This window comes from Aspergillus uvarum (assembly GCF_003184745.1).
Source record: "Aspergillus uvarum CBS 121591 unplaced genomic scaffold BO82scaffold_34, whole genome shotgun sequence".
NCBI lineage: Eukaryota > Fungi > Ascomycota > Eurotiomycetes > Eurotiales > Aspergillaceae > Aspergillus > Aspergillus uvarum.
Window position 1 is genome coordinate 54,597 of NW_020291331.1, and position 19,987 is coordinate 74,583.

General features: G+C 50.5%; 7 protein-coding genes across 7 annotated transcripts; 4 read left to right on the forward strand and 3 right to left on the reverse strand.

Moving 5' to 3' along the window:
* Window positions 1-228: 228 nt before the first annotated feature.
* On the reverse strand, window positions 229-6,242 carry BO82DRAFT_433078 (putative sister chromatid cohesion protein Mis4). Its single transcript, XM_025640841.1, has 5 exons — window positions 5,954-6,242; window positions 5,699-5,888; window positions 5,511-5,644; window positions 3,440-5,453; window positions 229-3,383 (listed from the first exon to the last, which is right to left on the reverse strand). Exons 1-5 carry the CDS (start codon window positions 6,114-6,116, stop codon window positions 566-568), a joined length of 5,319 nt encoding a protein of 1,772 aa, XP_025490906.1. The 5' UTR covers window positions 6,117-6,242; the 3' UTR covers window positions 229-565.
* Window positions 6,243-6,486: 244 nt separating this feature from the next.
* BO82DRAFT_285918 (DNA-directed RNA polymerase I core subunit RPA12) lies at window positions 6,487-6,909 on the forward strand (the record flags this gene model as incomplete). Its single annotated transcript, XM_025631520.1, has 2 exons — window positions 6,487-6,601; window positions 6,674-6,909. The coding sequence occupies 2 exons, from the start codon at window positions 6,487-6,489 to the stop codon at window positions 6,907-6,909; spliced, it is 351 nt and encodes a 116-aa protein (XP_025490907.1).
* An 89-nt stretch (window positions 6,910-6,998) lies between these two features.
* On the reverse strand, window positions 6,999-8,328 carry BO82DRAFT_355179 (deoxyhypusine monooxygenase). The gene is made up of 2 exons (XM_025635375.1): window positions 7,698-8,328; window positions 6,999-7,622 (listed from the first exon to the last, which is right to left on the reverse strand). The coding sequence occupies exons 1-2, from the start codon at window positions 8,186-8,188 to the stop codon at window positions 7,097-7,099; spliced, it is 1,017 nt and encodes a 338-aa protein (XP_025490908.1). The 5' UTR covers window positions 8,189-8,328; the 3' UTR covers window positions 6,999-7,096.
* A 465-nt stretch (window positions 8,329-8,793) lies between these two features.
* On the reverse strand, window positions 8,794-10,031 carry BO82DRAFT_355180 (ETC complex I subunit). The gene is made up of 3 exons (XM_025635376.1): window positions 9,789-10,031; window positions 9,623-9,733; window positions 8,794-9,573 (listed from the first exon to the last, which is right to left on the reverse strand). The coding sequence occupies exons 1-3, from the start codon at window positions 10,013-10,015 to the stop codon at window positions 9,264-9,266; spliced, it is 648 nt and encodes a 215-aa protein (XP_025490909.1). The 5' UTR covers window positions 10,016-10,031; the 3' UTR covers window positions 8,794-9,263.
* A 325-nt stretch (window positions 10,032-10,356) lies between these two features.
* BO82DRAFT_403060 (F1F0 ATP synthase subunit f) lies at window positions 10,357-10,995 on the forward strand (the record flags this gene model as incomplete). The annotated part of the gene is made up of 5 exons (XM_025639356.1): window positions 10,357-10,404; window positions 10,476-10,490; window positions 10,633-10,786; window positions 10,847-10,912; window positions 10,970-10,995. The coding sequence occupies 5 exons, from the start codon at window positions 10,357-10,359 to the stop codon at window positions 10,993-10,995; spliced, it is 309 nt and encodes a 102-aa protein (XP_025490910.1).
* A 2,840-nt stretch (window positions 10,996-13,835) lies between these two features.
* On the forward strand, window positions 13,836-16,630 carry BO82DRAFT_403061 (putative C2H2 zinc finger domain protein; the record flags this gene model as incomplete). Its single annotated transcript, XM_025639357.1, has 3 exons — window positions 13,836-13,888; window positions 13,939-16,058; window positions 16,131-16,630. 3 exons carry the CDS (start codon window positions 13,836-13,838, stop codon window positions 16,628-16,630), a joined length of 2,673 nt encoding a protein of 890 aa, XP_025490911.1.
* Window positions 16,631-17,001: 371 nt separating this feature from the next.
* On the forward strand, window positions 17,002-19,893 carry BO82DRAFT_355183 (WD40 repeat domain-containing protein). Its single transcript, XM_025635377.1, has 6 exons — window positions 17,002-17,469; window positions 17,599-17,700; window positions 17,763-18,109; window positions 18,173-18,538; window positions 18,596-19,367; window positions 19,428-19,893. Exons 1-6 carry the CDS (start codon window positions 17,349-17,351, stop codon window positions 19,655-19,657), a joined length of 1,938 nt encoding a protein of 645 aa, XP_025490912.1. The 5' UTR covers window positions 17,002-17,348; the 3' UTR covers window positions 19,658-19,893.
* Window positions 19,894-19,987: the final 94 nt, after the last annotated feature.

Genomic DNA, 19,987 nt, shown 5'->3' on the forward strand with positions numbered 1-19,987 from the left:
TGGGAAGAATGAACAGAATAGCAAAAGACGACGCGGAAATCGGAGTGAGTGAGTGGCAGGCGACGTCATTGGGAGCCAAGCCCGCCAAATGGAAGAACGAGGCCCACTCGGCCTGCAGGGCCGGCTTGGCATCCACTCAACTTTTCAAGTCAAGTTATACTGATCACCACCAACAGTTGCAAGTAGCTCTGGATATATTGATAGCAAGAGCTAAAAGTATCTATATCTCGGCAGTCCAACCTCCTTCTCGCAAGCTAGACACAAGTGACCCAAGAAATGTGAAGGTAACCCACACTTCCCGGGAATCAATGAAGATAGTAGTGCTCATGTATGGATACCAACAAAAGAAAACCAGTAAGCATGCTCTCTGGTTTAGAAATATGGGAATAAGTATGAAAGTTCATCAGTAGCGCTCAGTTACCAAACCAAAGCAAAGTCTCCTTCCCCATTAACGCCGGTCCTGGTCCCATATGCATGCAACCTTTCGACTATTAAACAACCCAGTTACACTTCCTCCATCTAAAACCGACCCGATCAACGGGGCTTCGGCTTCGTTCGTTAATGCTCAATGCCATTCCGCTTCTTCTCCAGGGTCAGTGCTGGCCCGTTTTTTCCCCGACCCACTCTTTCGCCCGCGCGGACGTTTCACCGGACTGTGGCCGGACGTCGAGTTCTTTCTCTTCGCGGGTCTCTGCACACCCGCGGAAGCCCATGCAGCTCCCTGATCATCCATGTCGGTGACTTCCTCTCCCTCGGCATCTTCATTGTCTCCCACCTTAAACTCGTCGTCAATCGCGAGCAAGGTCGCAAATTCTCGGCACTTCTCAACCATAGCCTCCTCGCTACTCAGAGAGTTCATGTTCCGTGCGATCGCGTCCCAGAATTTGTCGCCGGTAATTCCATGCACCTTGGTAGCCGACTTGTTGAGCTCTTTGGACCCAGCTTTAGCTTCCTTGTCCCGGACATGTGCTGTGACTCCGTAAAGACGACGAAGATACGTTCGGGCTTCCCATAGCATTGCCAGGGATGCGGCAGCCGTGGCCAGAAGCCGCAAGGTCTCTGGGTTGACCTGTGCTTTCAAAGCCATGTCTCCTGGACCCTGCGCCGCAGGCAAAGTCGTCGCCGTCCCATCTTCGGCCGAGATCTCAGGCTTCGAAATGAAGATTTCCGTCTCGATTGAATGAGCCACAACGGTTCCAGTTGCAGACACGATGCGTTCCATACAACCAATAGTCGGCACAAGTTCGGCAAGCTGGCCATAATCCAAGAATGCGAGATTTTGTGCCACGAACCGGGCGAGCAAAAGGTGTTCGGGCGGGTCGCCGGTGACCTTGAGCTTTTTGAGCTCGAAATCCACCTTGGAGCAGAGGTTGGATAAGAACTTCCTCTGATAGCGACTGTTGCTGATCTTGATAATATCAAAAAGCGGTGCTAGTTTCGCGATGTATGGGCGGCTCAAGGCGCCAGTCGGATCTCCCACAACATCGCGCTGGTAGTAAAACGCTTCCTGGACAGCACGCATGTATTCTCTCTCGAACATAGATTCGTACTGCTGGTGAAGCATCTTGTGAGTGTCGGCTGCTACCTTGGCAATTGCTGGCACTGTAGACGTCTCCAAGGAGACGAGGACACCGGCACACTCTTTGGGGTGCACTAGACCTTGACGGTTGATGCTTGCTATCAATTCAATCGCCGTCAAAGCATAGGAATCCTGCCTTGATTGCGCAACTTTAAGCATGTTGTGAAGGAAATGCTGTGCAATTAATGCCGCAGCGCCATCATTGTCACTAGCCTTAAGTGATCCTCCCAACCTTGTTGCTTTCTCTTGTTCTGCAATCTCGGCAGCAGCCACCACAGACTTCTCTGCCTTGCCTTCGTGCATTGCAAAGAAATCAGCAAAGGACCTGAGTACTATGTTCTGCAGACTTGGGTTGTCTTCCTTGAAGACGCCCGAGAGGACGTGTCTCGGGCCCTCGCGACCAAACTGCGCTGGCCAAGACTGACAGACGGATCCCAGACTCTCAAGCGACATTATCCTTAGCTCAAGCGGTTGCTTGGGAAGGGTGAATGGTATGATAGAGTCCACCATCAAGCCAGCCACCGATCCTCCGTTCCAAGATGGAAAGGCGGCCCTAAAATGAGGCTCGTATTTTTCGAGATCACAGTGCCTTCCAACGCAGCCGGCGATCCGAATGTAGCTCTTGGCTCTGGCCAACACTGCACTATTAGTGCTATCCGAAAGATCGATGTTCTTATAGTGCTGTATCGGTTTCAGTACCGAGATGGTGAGCTTCACAAGCCGATCGGTATTATTCAAAACGCCATTAATGGTCCAAAGACAAGCCATAACCTCGTTGAGTTCGGAGCGAGCAAGCTTGGCAACGCTCTTAAATAGGTCGTTCTGCACCTCTTTCAAAAGAGTATTATGAGCCGACGACAAGTACGGCAGCACACAACGATAGATGACGACCACAGACCGAAATAGGAATAAATCCTCCGCCGTAGCCAGATGTCCGATGTAAGGGTGAAGCGTCTCCAACTGATCGGGACGAAACAGCTTCGCATTGGCTTTCGCAAACACGGTAATTGTCTGCAGCAGCGCCTGCTGAAAGTCTTTGCCAGAATCACTGTCTTCGACAAGTCTTTCGAACATGGTAGAGACCATGGCTTTACACACCTTGAAATTAAGAGGTGCTGACTTTGAAGTGTCGGCCATAATCTTCCTCAGACAATTACCCAAGGTTTCAAGCGCGGTGTCGCTGCGTTGAACGAGATCTACGATCAGAGTGACGCGTTCACCAAGACCCACCTTGAGCATTGAGTTGTCCTGCGCAGAGTCTATCAAGTCGTGGAAAGGCGTAAGCCATGTCTCCTCAAATGTCTGGCGAGCCAAGGTGGCAACGCTTTCCTCATGATCACCTGTCCGCTGCAAGAAGCTGTCCACGATAGCTAGCTTTAGTTCAATGCGTGATGTCTTCAGATAGACATCCTTAAGCAGACCAATGCAGCGCTTTCGCACACCTGCGGTTGGATCGGCAGCACATGCCAGAATGCTCCTACAGCCTTCTTCCTCAAGTTTCGGCTTCAGGACCATGCATTTGGCGATCAAAGACAGCGCAGAGTCGCGCACCATCGGAGATGCGTCTGTCGTACAGCGTAGAATCACACGCATGACCGAGGCATCTCTGTCGAGAAGACTGGGATCCTTCTCAAGCATGTAGATAACACTCTTCAGACTGCGACTTCGGACCTTAGCCTGATCACTCGCGATCGAGTTGAGTAAAACTTTTAAAATTGTATCGAATGCCTTACAGAATCCCGAGTTCAGGACCGTCATCATGTAAGCAAATCGACCATGCGCTGTAGGAATGTTGTCAAAGTGTCTAGAAAGGTTAGCGATACGCCCTCGTCCAATGCGTGCTTTTTATGGGTCCCTCACCGATGAGTTTCGAGCCACCGCGGGTCAGACATCGACCTCATCAAGAGTTCCACCAGAGCTTCATTTGCATCATCATTTGCGGGATCATCTTTGTCTTCCGAGTTGTAGTATACTGAACAAAAAGTCTTGGCCCATTGCGCCAAATAATATCCTCGGGCACTTGTGAGCTGCCAGTTGCCTGAGCTGCGGTCCTGAATAAGATACTCAAGAGTCATCCGATAAGGACCCTCAGCCACAACGAGTTCCTGTGGGTGTAAAGCGCGATTCGAATAGTCTTCGAACATCTGCCTCAAATCATCGGTGAGGCCACTATCCGCTTCTTCCATAGCTGGAAGCAAATGCTGAGCAGTCGCTATGAGGTCAGAAATTGCCGATCCCATCCAACCTAAAAGCTCAAGCGCCATGCTCTTCGCGGTCGCAGAACTCTTATCGAGATCAGCGATGCCAACCATGTGAGAAGCCATGATCCGGAGAAGAAGTTCCGCAGCCGGCCAATCTGTAGAACCCAGGACGCTAATCAAGTCCTCTGTGAAAAGGTCGAAGATATTCCGATATGGCTGGTCCCCAGTCTTGGTAGAAGTCATTGCCCGTTGCACGATAAATTTCACAATATATTGAGCACTTCGGACGGCATTATCATATAAGCGATTGACTTTCGTTGCAAGACGCTCCAGGGACACATCCGAATCCTGATCATCATCTTCCTGACCGCCTCCTGCAAGCTCCTCGTCTTCGTCTTCGTCCTCGTCGTTATCAGTCGATCCTGGCAACTTCCGCTTCATCCTGGAAGACTTGGAGCTGGGAACATCTAAGGCAGTCGTTTGTACCAGCTGCATTACCAATGCAGTGAGAAGCTGGATATTCTTGCCATCGGCAAGCTTGAACTGCCTGGCACTCTGTCGCGTGGAAGGTAGTTTCTCTAAGGAAACCAATATCTCATCTAGGATATACGGCCGCTGAGCAGGATACTTCGAGAATATCTTTGCCAGAACGTCCATTGCTCCCCGCCTGACCGACTCATACTTCTGATAGCCGACAGTGGAGTCTTTTTCAGTATGAGCATTCTCCACGAAGATCAGTTTGGCTGCGAAGTACTCCGCTGCATTTACTGTTCCTTCCGACACTTCAATGCGAGCGAGGAAATCAGCGAAAAGGGCAAGGACTTTCTTGCTGTGTTGAATGAGCGCGCCCAGCACCCGTTTCTGCGCCGAGAAGAATTCGAAGTACTTCGCATCTTTGCCTCCAGGACGTGCTTGAACGGCAGGGATAACACAGTGATCGAAAACCTGATTGAAGACGTTGGGGATTGCTTCAATTAGGTCTTCTGGGCATAGATCCCGCTCCGTTTGAGAACCAGACATGGTCTGCAGCAAAGTTCCCACCGCAGACAAGGCATTGTACATATCATCCAGTTTTCTAAGATACTCCTGAGTGTCCGTCTCACTTGACGGATCGTCTAGTCTCAAATCAGGCGACTGCGCAGCAATGATGGGCTTTTCACAGAGCTTCTGGGCCCTATTCAGATATTCTGAAGGAATGTCTTGAAGCCGATTGAAGCTTATGACCTTCTTAATAGCCTTTTGCAGCCGCGTATGAGTATCCGATGACAGAACTAGCCCGTTCACGTCCAGCGCGTGAGCTGCGACGAACATTGAGTTGGAATGCTCAGTAGTCCCTTCTGGCAATGTCCCCGGATCAAGCTGATCCTCGGCCTCAAATATCTCCTGAAACAGATCCTGGAGCTTGACAAGAGCCGCATCCGCCTCTTCTTTCTGGTCTTTCAACCGGATTGATCCAAGATTATCACCCCCATCTGCATTGAGTTTGCGCCTCTTTGAGGCGGTATGATCGTCGGTATGAGATGGCAGCGGTTTCACGGGAATGACTACCGAGAGCTGGGTGGCTTGAGAAGGCTGCCGATTCTGGGAAGGAGGGGTTGGTTTATTTGGGAGAGGTGTCTTTTCTTTCCGGGACGTAGGCTTCTGCGAGACATTCATGTCGCCTGGGTTTGGATCTAATGACTGTCAGTACGAGCGCGTCTTGCGATTGCCTAGATGCTTGAGCTCCATACATCTAAATGCGATGTCCGTGGCGTCCAACATCATTTGAGCAAAGGGACTAAGCTTGTTGCTGGAAACCTGGTCCTGAACGGTAGTTGAAGGTGAGGGATGAACATTTCCAATGCCAGGTGGCAGTTTGAATTTGCTATGAAGTCCAGTGAGTCTTTGTTGTGTATACCAAGGGTCATCTTCAGCTCACAATTCCGTTAGCTGGTCACCATCCAACAACTGCTGCAGGTACTCCCGAGATGTCTCCAGGCGGTTCGACTCATCGCGTCCCGATCGGATCTCATTATTCAAATCGCTCAGAGCAGCACGGCCAGACTGAACAATATGATTGATAGAGGTGGTACTAGGGGGTCGCCCAACGTCAGGACGTAGGATGCAATCTAAGGAGAGACGGATAACTATCAGTTTGAGCTCCTTTGTCGCTCAGATGCTATATCACACTGACCTAACCCAAATATCGGCGCGCTGGACATAGGAGAATACTGCAGAGCTTCGTTCACATACAAAGGCCTATTCCAAGCCCGAGCTTGCCCATTCGGGCCCAGAGGCTGCGCTTGTGGATGGCCATTGATGACGACCTGAACGGCCGGGTGCCAATTTTGAGCCATAGCAGCGGTATACCCGAGTGGGAAATAGGGGTCGGTGTGACAGGAGGGTTAGAACAGCGGAGGAAGACATGCTCTATCCAGAGACATGGCTATCTGTCAAGGAAATGAGGGATCATTCCAAAAAAGGAAGATGGTTTTACTTCAACAGATCGCAATACAAACTGATGCAATAATTAATGCCAGGCACGGTTCTCATGCCGCTGCCGCTGCTGACCGCCCGGGACTAATGTAGTGCTGGCCATGGGAAGTGGTCCGTGCAGTGGAAATCTTTCCGGAGGCCGCTTTCCCTCGCAAAAAAAAAGTTGGAAGGCTCACAGATCAATACGGCTCACGACAAAGATTACAACATTGAACTACATATTCGACCAATATGTCGGCCATCGGATCCCTTGTTTTCTGCACTGACTGTGGCTCCTTGCTGGATGGCTCAATTGGAGATCCAAGCAAGATTCTGATCTGCGATATCTGCGGAGCTAAGAACAAAGGTAGAACGGTTCCCCCAAGTTGAGGAAATGTAAAATATACCATGTTACTGACACACCTCTCTTTTGAATCAGACACTGTTCCTCAGACCATCGTGTCCGAATCCAAGCCCAGTGCTTTCCCCTCATCTCTCCGGGCAAAGCGATCTGCTGTTCAGACTTTGACCGCAGAGGACAGAAAGACGGAAGCCCTTGCCCAGCACACATGCGCCCAGTGTGGTAGAAAGGAAATGTACTTCACGACAGTACAATTGCGCAGTGCCGATGAAGGAAGTACAGTCTTCTACACGTGTGTTTGTGGTTACAAGTAAGCCAAATCCCCTGCTCGCGCATTCCGAATAGTCCAGGATCATTGACCACTTTCTACAGGGAGACGACAAACAACTAAAAAGCGAAAAATCATGACGTCTATTTTTTGGCCCTTATTTGTACATCCATGAGGCACGAAAGCAACTATTTACCGACACTGTAATATCATTGTTCGCATAATTCATCAAATCAAGCAGATACCGCAGCAGGGGCAGCCGAATCTGGCACCAGGGCGTATTCGACTTCTCCGCTCTTCTCAAATTCCGCCATATCAAGCGCCACGATGATGCTGTCTCTCACCACCTGCTCCGGATCGTTCAAGAACTTCTTCAATGTATCCTCGACACCCTCCACATCGCCCAAGCTGCCAAGGGCTTCCGCGGCTTCGTGTCGCACCATACCCATCTCTGCTTGATCGCTCAGGCACTCCGTAAGGCAAGGCACGGAGGCAGGGTGGCACAGTTGGCCAAAGACGAATGCAACCTCGTGACGAAAAAGAGCGGAGGGATCCTTGAGACCCTTGGCCAGCGCATCGACAGCCTCGACGGCCGTGGGCAAGTCGGGAGGGGAGGCAAGGTCACGCAATGCGAACATGGCGCGATATCTCTGGAACAGAGGAAGTTTTGTGTCGAGCAGGGTCTTCTCCAATTCGGGAATGGAAGGTTGCTCTGTAGCCATGGGAAGTGGCGGAGCAGGGTCGATGGAAGTGAAGTCACTATTTGTTCTCGACAATTAGCGCGCTCAATACATCTATGAAGAATTGATAGACTTCGAAATTGCGTAGACTTACCTAGGCTTCAACTTCTCGGCCTTTCTCTCCTCGGAGTTCTCCCAGATAATGCGATCCACCGCGATGTCGCAAGTCTCGCGGATAACATCGAGCTCCTTCTCGTTGTCTCTCAGAGATTTCAAGATCTCCAGACTGTCCTCATAACCGAGAGCACCGAGAGCTTCCGCAGCCTCGTGGCGACACATGGCATCTTCTTCCGTGTCCTTCAGGACCTGCTGGAGGTACGAGACGGCGTCGGGGTTGCGGGTCTGCCCGAGGCAGTAGGCAAGCTCATGCTTCAGGAGTGCCGACTTGGACGAAAAGCCAGCAGCGATGGCTTGGATAGCAGGCAACGTCTTCTCAGTGGGAGGTTGGAGGCAAGCGAGGTACTTGAGGGAGAAAAGGGCGCGGAACCGGCGAGCGAGGGGCTCGGACTCGGAGGTAAGAACCTTGCGCAAGGTGAGGACGGTCTCGTCGACGCCCTCCAGATTATCGTTGGCAACAGAGGACATGGTGATTATGAATTAAAGAACGTATTCGAGAAGGCTGAAAAGAAGGGGGGTATTGCTGTAGGAGAAGAGAGGGCAGAGAGATAGTCGATCATGAAAGATGGACAATTTTTCGATCTTATCACTACCCGATAATAAATTTTAGGTGGGGGGGCGGGGTGCCAGGGCCGTGGGCTAGGCGTCTTTTGCTTTAAAATCTCTCCAAGCCACCACCACCACGATCCGGATCGAAACGTGCCGGTAGGCACCATCCTTCAGCTGCAGCGGGGCAGATCTTATCTCAGTAGAAATGCCCCAGGAAAGCTCAATGAGGGGACATATCGCTAGACTGAGATATGACAATCGATCCATGTATAGGCAGACAATGTTCATGTCAGATATCGGCACAAAATATAAAGCTATGTTCGCACATACCTACGGCAAACGGAGAAGGTTTTACAGTTGCGCTTAGTGCCTTCCCACGCAAAACACCGTTTTGTACTGCTTTAAACCCAGAGCCGTCATGTAAATTGCTAAGGTTGTGCTAATCAGCTACGGTGAATGTTTCAGTTCAACCTGACATAATACCTTCCATTTCATAAATATACCTTTAAGAGGAACTCATGTTAGGCCAAGATACTCTTTTACTATAAGGATCTAGTCAGACTGCTGTCACGTAGTGAAATCAGTGCAATGCAGTGACTCGCAATGAAGCGTTGGGGTCCAAAAGGGTTGTAGCGTGAGCTGAGACAGAAATCATTAGTGGGAGATGTGCCAGCATGCTGATGTAACCCAATTGAGCCCATGGCATCTGGTTACACGGTGGCTATCACTCGCACCTCTGTAGCATATGGACACTTAGTGGACCATTGAAAAGGCTGTATCCTAGCCTGGTCCATGAGTAGGTGCCATGTCAATACTGCCTTCTGGAAGCCACCTCTAGTGATGCAAAATCCTCTCCGGTGACGAAAACAAGCCATGGACTTGAAAGTGTGGGTAAGTTGAAGTGTTGAAAACAATGTAATTAACCTCAAAGCATAATTCGGGACTAGAACAAAAGCCTGCACTTATGTACACGAGACGCGAAGAATAACTCAATTTATTTGGTCTTGATGTGCTTGAGCTTCTTCGGCTCGTGGAGGAAGTTGTTGGAGTACGACTTGGGAACGAACCGGCGCTCATTGGGCTCCTGAACGAAGTACTCGTAACCTTGCTTCTGCGCAAACAGGATGGCGTCCTCCTTGCTCTTGAACTTGAGGTTGGTACCCTGCATGCAGTCGGCGGAAGATTGCCAGCCCATCAGAGGGTTCTCCCACCGGTGGCCCTTCTGCAAGATATCCCAGTCCATTCTCCAGTGGTGACCGTGCCAGGTTCCAGACTGAGTAGCGGGCTTCGTAGGGCGGTAAATCCTGTATCCAATTAGTGCGCTGGAGCACGGCGACCGACGAAGTTACTCACCGGACGGTACGAGCCTGCAGATCGGTGGGAGCGCCAGACAGAACAGCAGCAGCGACGGTGTCACCGGGCTCGCTGCCATCCATGACACGCTTGGGCACAGGGGAGAATTGCCTGGATTGTCGTCAGTCGATGTATATTCCCCAGATCGCGACGGAAGGAATCTCACGAAGTGGCGTGATCAATGGTGGCCTCATAATCGGGCTGGTGACGGGCCATTGCCTGCGAAGGGCTCTCCTTGCGGATCAATGTGCTGTCTTTGTGAGGGATGGTCGGGGCATCAGCAGGGCTGGTCTTGACGGAGCCGTCGGCGGTCGACACAAAACGGGCATTGACAGGCGCGGCGAGCCTGCCGGCGCGGAGGCAGGCGAACCTTCCTACTCTCGCAAGCGACATGATGGGTATGTGTGTGTGTGTGTGATCTGTGGAGGGGACAGGTGAAGGAGCCGCTGCGGGAGGACAATTGCAAGGTGAGGTATGCGGCGAGTGCCGCTTGTTCAGACAAATCCGAATTAGGACTAGCGCGATAATGAGGCTCCCTGCGTTAGGAACCGCTCATCCGACAACCCGCTTTCTGTTGGCACTTCTCTCTTCTCCCCGTCAGTATTCATTGTCCTAGTTAACCTGCTAGCGTCAAGGTAAGTCGACTGTTCCGAGACCGACCCATTGTTTATTTTACATCTCCTGGTATGGATTGAACTTTTTTTCTGATGCGACCTTTGGGTAGATCCTTCAAGATGAGCTACATCGCCCGCCGCGGTCTTTCGACCCTGATCCCTCCCAAGGTAAGACCCAACCGAGCACAGTCAGAAAACAACATGATACCTGGGCAAATTGAATGCTAATAGTTGCTTAGATCGCTTCCCCTAACGTGAGAACCCCTACTGTCTTGTTGTCTGCCTTCCTTCCGAGACGCAGCCTCCAGAAGCAATCTCTTTCTTGCTCTGATCACCTCGGCTGAACAACCCGCACACCCACCCCTTCCCCGTCACCACAGCTAACAACTTGAAAAGGCGATCGGTGCCGCCAAGGATGCTGCCCGCATGGACCGGGTCGTGAACTTCTACGCCAGACTTCCTCGCGGTCCCGCCCCTGAGGTCAAGGCCACTGGCCTCATTGGACGCTACCAGGCTCGCTACTTCACCGGAAAGAACCAGTCTGCTACTCGTTAGTGACCACTCACCTTCTACTGTACGGTACATCAGACTGACGCCGCATGGCATATAGCCTTCATCCACGCTATTGCCGGTATCCTTCTCCTCGGCTACAGCATGGAGTACTACTTCCACCTCCGTACGTCTTCTAAGCTCATTGACAGTGTGCGATACAAGAGCGCTAATTCTAGAGCAGGTCACCACAAGAACCACCCCCACTAAACGACTGGTGTTTGATTTACCGGACGGGCGAGGATTTGTGTATATACCACACCCTCTACAATGAAGACAATGTAGAACATCACCTGGATCATTGTACCATCTATCAATTCAGAATCATTTCTAGCAAAGGAATTCCACCCCTGCGTCCTGTTAGATTAATGTACCCGACTATTCACAATTATTGGAGTATTCCAGGCAGACAGCGTAAGTCGTCCTCTTGATAGACACTAAGTGGACCGACGAGTAGTCCTAGGGTATGTGCCGCAAGTTGTGCATAACTGTTCTCAAAATGCGCGTATCAATAGCCAATTCAAATCGATGGGACATCTGTTTGTCTCTGGTATTGGCCTTGTGAATGCTGTTTTGAAGCAAACATGCCAATAAGATCGGGCATACGCTACAGAAGCCGAACAAAATGCTTAACCTTGTATAGAGACTTCTCTTCTTAGATGCTAGATACCATTCTTTGCAGAATTGCCGTGCATTCTGCTCAATTAACCGGCCATGCCCAATTGAGATTACTGAATGGATGAACAACTTCCTCCCATGGCTTAGCAATTATCTCAACTTTGTATCACCCCACAGCCTCCTTCCTGCCCATGTTGACCGCTCTTGCTTTGACAGCTGCCCTGACTTACATGCCCGACAAGTCTCCGTGAGTGTTACATCGCATCACGCTTGGCCCGAAGGTAAATGCGATGAAGTGCAGATGTTGGTTCGGGGGTCGAGCACCTCACGAATGTGGCTGAGAACCAGCCTCACTTACCTCTTAGATGGTGGTGCGGTCCATCCTCCCATTCTCTTTCGGAGAGTTGTCGATAACAAAGTAATCTAGGATACTTCCGTCGGAAAGTTGAACACGAATCAGACCAGAGGGACATGATAGCTACTGTTGGAACCAACAGAACGGTCTCATAGCCACGATGTCATCAGGAACCGATTGCAGATTTCGGGGGAGAGAGAGGCCTGGGCGGCTACACAGCCACAGGTGGCTTGACAACATGCCCGTGCAGGCTCCATCCCAGCTGACATAAATCATGTCCGACCAAAAGACTAGGAAAGCTGCCTTGGGTTGCAATAGCACCCCTTGCTAGCGCCGTTGAAAGCAAACAATAGGTGCCTTGTCATGAGGCTCGTGGGAGCCGTGCGAATCTGGAAGAAAAGAAGGCCGAGAAGCAAAGGCCGAGGGGCGAAGGGGAAAGAGAAAACAAAACAAAAAAACAAAAAGAGGAAAAGAGAAGGCTCTTCAACTCCATTTTCCTTATTCATTGAGTCATGCAGATCGGAAGTCCAAGAGGACAAAAGCTTACTTGTCAAAAGCTTGCTGCTGCCATCACACTTGCAACAGCTGTTATGTATGACAGAAGGTTTTGGGTCTTCCGTCTACTCCACTACTTTATCCTGACTTGACGTTATGACCGTAAGCATCGATTATGTCCTGGGATTTGACTCTAGGTCTACGCTTAATTGCTGAGAATTGTCAATTCTGGTCAGAGGTACTATGCAGCAGTCATCAGTGGCGCAGCAGGGCCTAGAGTAATTAGTGCTCTTTCACAAAATGATGGGGCGTCGGACACTCCAGCTGAAGGAGTCCGAGACTTGTGACCTTCTTCTCATCCTTCCAGCCTTCCTCAATCAATTGATTTGAGTTCCCAGGTTTTCTTGACCCAGGTACGACAGTGAAGCGGTGCTCGGGCTCAGGGCACTCAGTAATCCGATCTCGGATCCTTGACGCCTCACTTGCTGATAGGAGGTCTTGCATAGTCCCGGATATATCGTCTAGGCTTTCAGTCTATGCATTTGGGTTGTTATTCGCCTCTTTGAATGGGGACTACAAGATTGCTGCACGGTGTTTCTCTGAGCTCTGATGGGCAGTGCCCATGCAATATGGTGTAATTGCAACAGCGTCCATCTGCAACTTGCAGTTGCCCGGGTATCACAGGAATCTAGATATTGTCGCACCCCTCTTAGAGACTAACATTACAATGGCACTGTTCAACTATAAGCTGCGCTCACTAATCAATAATCAAGCGTGCTTAAGCAATTCATCATTTTTTTCGAATAGGTGGCTTAACTCTGCACGAAGGTCCGCCTGTGTACTTGACACCGGTCAGCCATTAGTGTAAGCATTTTAAAGCCTTTTTTTTTATTCTTGTTTTTTTTTTTTGTTTTTGTATCTTCTAGTAACATCTAGGCACCGTTTAAGCAGGGATGCGAATGTCTGCCTGTCAACCTGCATGTCGCTCTTCCTAAATGGCCACCAGCGGGCGTCGCTGCGGGCAAGGCTCCGAGATGGCCCTGGGCTAAAGGACTGAGATTACTTGTCCGCTTGAAACTAGCCACGCAACGTCATGACATTTGGATCTTTCTGTTAGGGCTAATCTACCTACATACCGCTTTTCGTGGGGAGGGACAAGCGTTGAGTTCGAATGATTAATGACTTGCTCTGCTAGAAACAATGATGCCTTATATATATGCTATCCTCCCAAGCTTCTATATTTTTCGGAGATCCTTGGTCTATTTTAGCTGTATTGAACTGTGTGCTCAACATAGCATTCCTTTTGAGGGGGCTACTTTTGTCTTACTATATCTTTGGCCTTTTGGTGCTTGCAAAGAGCCAGGTACCGCTTATCTTCATCAATACAAGCCTTGCTCCATCTCCCATTCAAATCTCTTCCAAACCTCCGGTCTCACAGGGTGCCTCATTGACCTCTCTGACTCAGATTTGTTGGTCTGTCTTGCGCCAACAGCCTTCTGTGTGGACATGAACGACGATTCGAGCAACAACGATGCGGCCCATATACATTTCACTTATCCTGATTATCAACACAATGTAAACCATGGCTATCTTATTCCTGCTGGACCCTCTGGACCCTCTGGAATACATTCATCAGTTTGTTATCCCAAGCTGACCTTCCTATTCAAAAATCGGTCTAACTTCAGTGTTCAGCAGCAAAGCCCCTCATCAATTCCCTCCCTCGGATCTCCTTCGATCAGTATAAGTCCCACGGAAGATGCCATTCGTCATGGGTTGGACATTCCTCTTTTCTACGACCATTCCACCAATTTTATAAATGATAACCAACCTTTATTTGACAACGCGAACCCTCTTCCAAGCACAGAGACCAACGGTACAGGTTTTGATCCGTCATACTTTGCGCCCGCGCCTGCACCTCAGGCATCGAACGAGATATACCAGGATGAGTTCAAGCTTGCCGTGGAACATCTCATCAACATGGTTCGGACCGACGTCTTACAACGCCAGATTCCTCAGCTGCACGATGCCAAGGACTTCCTGCAAGTAACTTGGCACAGACTGGACGGCATGATTCAGCAACAAATTGACATATCCGAGAGATTAGCAGATAATGGCCCCAGAGCCAGCAATTTTATCTGCCAGCTTTGCCCTAGTGGACAGCGGAAGATCTACAGTACGCGGGCCTCATTCCGACGTCACGTCGCCTATGAGCATGCCCCACGGTCTATCTATCGTTGCCTCGATGACAAGTGCCTCTGGACGACAAGGAGGAAGGACAAGCTGCATTTACACTTGAGACACAATCACGGATTTCAATGGCGGGCTACTCGCGAGCAAATCAACTTAGTCGAGACTAAGATGCCCCCACCTCGTGTCTGTCCTCTGTGTCAGATTGCTGTTACTTCCTGGGATGAGTACTTCAAGTGTGTGTGTGAGCATAGTCGCGTGGCAGGAGCTGGCTCGGCAAGCACCAGCGCCAGCCAGAGTCGTCGGAACAGCGATGACCGTGGACAAGGTAGTGGTGGCTCTAACTACAATAATTTTCAATTTCTTGGCAGTGAGTTTGGGGCGAACAATGGCCAGTCAGCCTCTGGGAACGGCAACCATACGGGCTCTACCTTTTTCAGCACGGGGTACCACCAGAACCAGCATACACATCAAGCGACACATGATATGAGCGGCCCCGCGCCAGCGACTTTGACAGGCCCAAATCCGGGTGTGTTCTCTGATGATGGTCCATTACATCTTCCAGACATTGATGGGCTGCGTTCCGAAGAAAAGACATGTCCCGGACCAACAAGTCTTACAAGTCAACATTGGTCGATGATGAATGCTGCCAATCCAACCACATGCGGCCCACACAACAAGGGAACTGTCTCCGAGATCCACAAGTCTCACATCAGCACCTCTGTGTCTGAGAAGCATAAGAGAAGACCCTGCTCAAAGGAATCGCTACAGAACAAATTTCTTGCCAGAGGTCAAGGAGAGCTCCACCATGAGCAAAATGAGGAACGGCCCGAGAAGAAGTGCATTACCTGTGGACATGTCTTTCACAATTGCTCTCGATGTCGACGATTAAAAGCGCTTTCCGGAAAATGCCACCAATGTGCAGATTGGACCGGCAACAGAGCAGGTCTCCAAAAAGCGTACATCTGGCGAAGCCGTGACCAGGCTCCTGATGTGAACAGACAGGACGCTCTGGCACACTCCGTCACCGATACAACTTGGTCGCTGCCATCGAAAGATATTCGGTTAAGATCTTCTGATCTTCTTCACGCTATGGGTGCTTTCGATAGCTTCGAAGAATGTCGACCTTCTGAAATTTCTTCGCAGGACCGTGAGCCCACCATTTACCCGCTTCAAAGCCGAACCAGGCTAGATGGCGGGAGCCACGAGCCTTGCACCACACAACCGCTGTCTGGTCTAAAATCAATACTTTCAATCGATACCAATGTGGTGATCTCGATGGTGATCTCGACGGTGATCTCGACGGTGATCTCGACGGATACCCCTTCCAGGAAAGTCCCGACAGTTGTCTTGCATGCCCCGGGAAGATATCTACCAGCAAAGGTGCAAGATCAGTCGACACCCGAAGCAATGGCTAGACTACACCAGCGCCGCGCCGGTCAAAGAGCGACGTCTTTCATAGCTCGCAGTCAAAGGCAGGTATCCTTCGATGACGAGAAGATCAAATTCTGCGACTCAAACTCGTGGGTGCCACATGAGAAGACACTAACTCTCAGTTACCTGGACCACGCGGTGCTGCATGTGATGTACAGTTCTCTATCTGAAATGATCCTCTATGGTATGTGTCTTGTACACCCAGCCTTTCGCGCTTATAGACCATGAGGTGGTTCATGTGCTCACTGTTCCACAGAAATAGATGTCGAGCAAGGCACCCTGGTCGAATCGATGGGTGTGGATGTCACTCGTCGCTCCTTGGGCTGGCTGTGCAAGCCGTCTAAACAGAACACGGGCCTTCCTCAATTGACCAAGAAACGAGTTGATAAGAAAAAAAGTAACACAATGTTACGAGCACGGCTCCACATAGTTGTCGAACTTCTTGCACTCCACGCAATGGCCATCAAACGACGGTCCAAGAGGAAGTGTTTGACTGACGATACTTATCCAGCTAAAGTCGTCAATCGGTCTATTTCTTGCACCTCACCTGAGATGGTAAGCCCGGATGATGTAGTTTCCCCGCTGTTCGACGCTGTCGTGACGTGGGACAGTTTTGCGATGGTGAATATCGTATCCTCTTGGATCGCAACTGTTGTCCCCGATACTGAAGGGCAGGTGGAATTGATGCTGTTAATGTGGTCGTATATCTATATCATTCTCAACGGCAGTCCGATCAATCTTCGGCTACAGAGCTAACGTCAATGACAACAGCTGCTAACTCTGCTTTATGATGCTTCGGAAAGGGTTATGATTGATATGGTCATGCGCCCCTTCTGTTTCACCTGCATCTATCCGCCTGTCGTACTATGCATGTTCATTGTGTTGCACCGCTGAGATACCTTTCCAGATAGTGATAGTTCTCTCTTATCTTGCATTATGCATGTACCAAATCGAAAAACTTGAACTAATAGCAGTCAAAACATATTACCTAGAAGGAAGGGTAGGATTACCACTGGTGGATGGACGCGGGCCTGCGGGGATAGGAGTTAACCGGCAATCTCCACCCGAGATGACATAACCATATCCGAGGATCCGCCCTATCGATAAGCGTCGGTCAACATGAGCAAACAACATCCCCCTCTCCTCTCTCCAGAAGCATGGGGCAAAGCGCGGCCTGCCCTTAAAAAGCACTAACCAGATTGCCGGCCAATTGGGGCCTCGTGGCTAGTCTTGCTCTGCAGTGACGGATTACCCGTTCAATTGGTGGGGTGTCTGATATGACCCTTGCTGTTTTCACCCTGCTCGCACCACCCTCTCATACGTGTGGCTGATAATGAGTTCATCTGGTTCGCCCCCCGCTGCTGGCGGCGGTCCTCCCGGGTCTTCTCCTCCCTCTCACCCAGGTGCATCGGATCGAGGATGGCATCCGGCTCGGGAATGGCTTGAGGAAGACGAAGAAGACGAGTATGAGGATATGGACTATGAGCCCAATGAGACTGACGGAAGAGACGACGACGATTCTGATATCGAGCCGTATGATGACGAAGATAACGACGACGACCTAGACCACATCGACGTCGATGGTGCTCATCTCAGTACTGTTTTCTCCCTTTCCCATTTTTTTTGGTTTCGTTTGTGTGCCAGCTCATTGAGCTTAGGAGTGTGTTAGTTGCTTTGGACTACACAACTGACTTGTTCTTGCTTCTCTGCCTCGTTGCATCTAGATCCTGAATTACATCTGGGAAATATACAAATTGAATTCGCCATGGATGAGCCAGGCCAGAACGGGAATGGCGGAGAGAATCAGGGGACACGACAGAATAGAGGTAACACGATCTGATCTGGCTCGTTGATTCGTTGGGGAAAGCCGCTCAACTGATGGTTACAGTGTCTGCAGCTCGGCTGCTAAATTTATTGGCCTCCAACGGCTTGCGGCACATCTTGCACTACAACGGGCTGCATGAGACCTCCCCAGGGGAGGAGGAAGATGACGACTACGAGTTTGGCTTCTTTGGCTACCGTCGGCGAGCACGGCGATCCGGGGAAAGCAAATTCCCCAAGGTTCCCAGCGACGAGGGCCAGAATCTGATGAGATCGGGCGACTTTGGACGCAATACATACTACGTTGATCGGCTCAAGCGACGAAACCAGGCGCTCGCTTCAAAGGTCATGTGGCGGGAACTCGGGGTGAACTTGACGGGGACAAATCGGCAGGATATCCGATCGATGGCGCAGGTTCGTATCCTTCCTGGAGACCACAAAAGACATTCTATGTGCATGCTAACATTCGGCGTATAGGGGCTGATTCCCAGCTCCGTGGCGGACAAAGTCATCCATTTCGACTCTCGCTGCTACTCAGGCCAGTTCTCAGACGACGGCAACTTCTTCTTCTGCTGTGCCCAGGATTTCAAGGTGCGAATGTACGACACTTCCAATCCCTTCGACTGGAAGTACTACAAAACTGTGACGTATCCATTTGGGCAATGGACTATCACCGATGCGAGCCTGAGTCCGGATAACAAGTTCCTAGCATATACGTCGATTCGGAATCTCGTTTGCCTGGCACCCACGGACCCGGCTGATGAGTCCGAGCCGGCTGTCCTGGATCTATCCTCGATACCTGGAAGACGACGGATGCGTTTCGGTGGGAATTCTCACTTTGGTGTAAGCTTGATCAACAACTGCTCATTGATAAGATCGTATGTACTCAAACTGCAATAGATCTGGTCGATTCGGTTCTCAGGCGACGGTCGCGAGATCGTGGCTGGCACTTCCGATCAATCCGTCATCGTCTACGACCTCGAAACACGACAGTCGGTGTTGCGGTTACAGAATCACGAAGATGATGTGAACGCTGTTTGCTTTGGTGACCAATCTTCGCCCCATATCATATATTCCGGATCTGATGATACAACTTTGCGGGTTTGGGACAGACGCTCGATGGGCGACGGGCGCGAAGCCGGGGTGTTTATGGGGCATACGGAAGGCTTGACCTACGTTGATAGCAAGGGGGACGGACGATACGTGTTGTCGAACGGCAAGGACCAGACGATGAAGCTCTGGGATCTGCGAAAAATGATGACCACGGCGAAGTTTGACTCGATCGATGTCAACACATTTACCACAGGATTCGACTACCGGTTTGAATCCTACCCCGATGACTACTATGAACCTCATCCTCACGACTGTTCGGTCGTCACCTACCGTGGCCACCGGGTCCTCAAAACTCTGATCCGGTGCCATTTCTCGCCGCCCAACAGCACCAACTCCCGATACGTATATACCGGCAGCGAGGACGGTAAGGTGTACGTATATAACATGGATGCGACGCTGGCGGGGACGATTGACGTAGGGCAAGCCACTCACAATTCGCGCCCGCTGGACCCCGACATGTCGACTGCTGCATATGAGATACGTAGCAGCCGGAGCGATGTGCTGTGGAAGACCTGCGTTCGGGATGCGAGCTGGCATCCGAGCTGCCCAGCCGTTGCGGGTAAGTTCATGCATTGATGTCTATGACCGGTTGGGAATCAAGCTAACCGTGCCCTTTCAGCGACGTCGTGGAATGGCTGGGGTCTGTCCACTGGTACTTGCACCTTGCACACCTGGAACGATGGCGCCACATCCGACGAAGGGTCCCCTCCATTAGCACGAAATTACGACAGCAAGTTGAATCCCGTGCCTGAATATGATGATTTCAAGCAGACGATGGCCGCGATGTCTCGCAGTCGGCCTGTTCAGAGGTCTCCGCTGGATGATGAGCTCGCATACGAATTATGGTAGATTACCAGGCGGTATATAATACAGAGGCAGGCAAGCGCACTATGCGATTTTAAAGTTGCTCACTAAAAGGCGTTGTTTCATTTGATCTCGGAGCGCATGAAATTGTTTTGGAAATTTAGTGTGCTTCGACACGTAATCCACGAGACACAGATAGAATACTCAGCAGCTATAGTTCGGCTTACTATATATTATATATTGAACGGATTGATGCGATAGGATGTCAAGCATGTACGTACCATTTAAGCTCTGAATCAGAGTTAGATGATCATACATTAAATTCAACCAACAGATATTGATTCCACAGCCAATGCGATCGCCAAATGTGAGGAC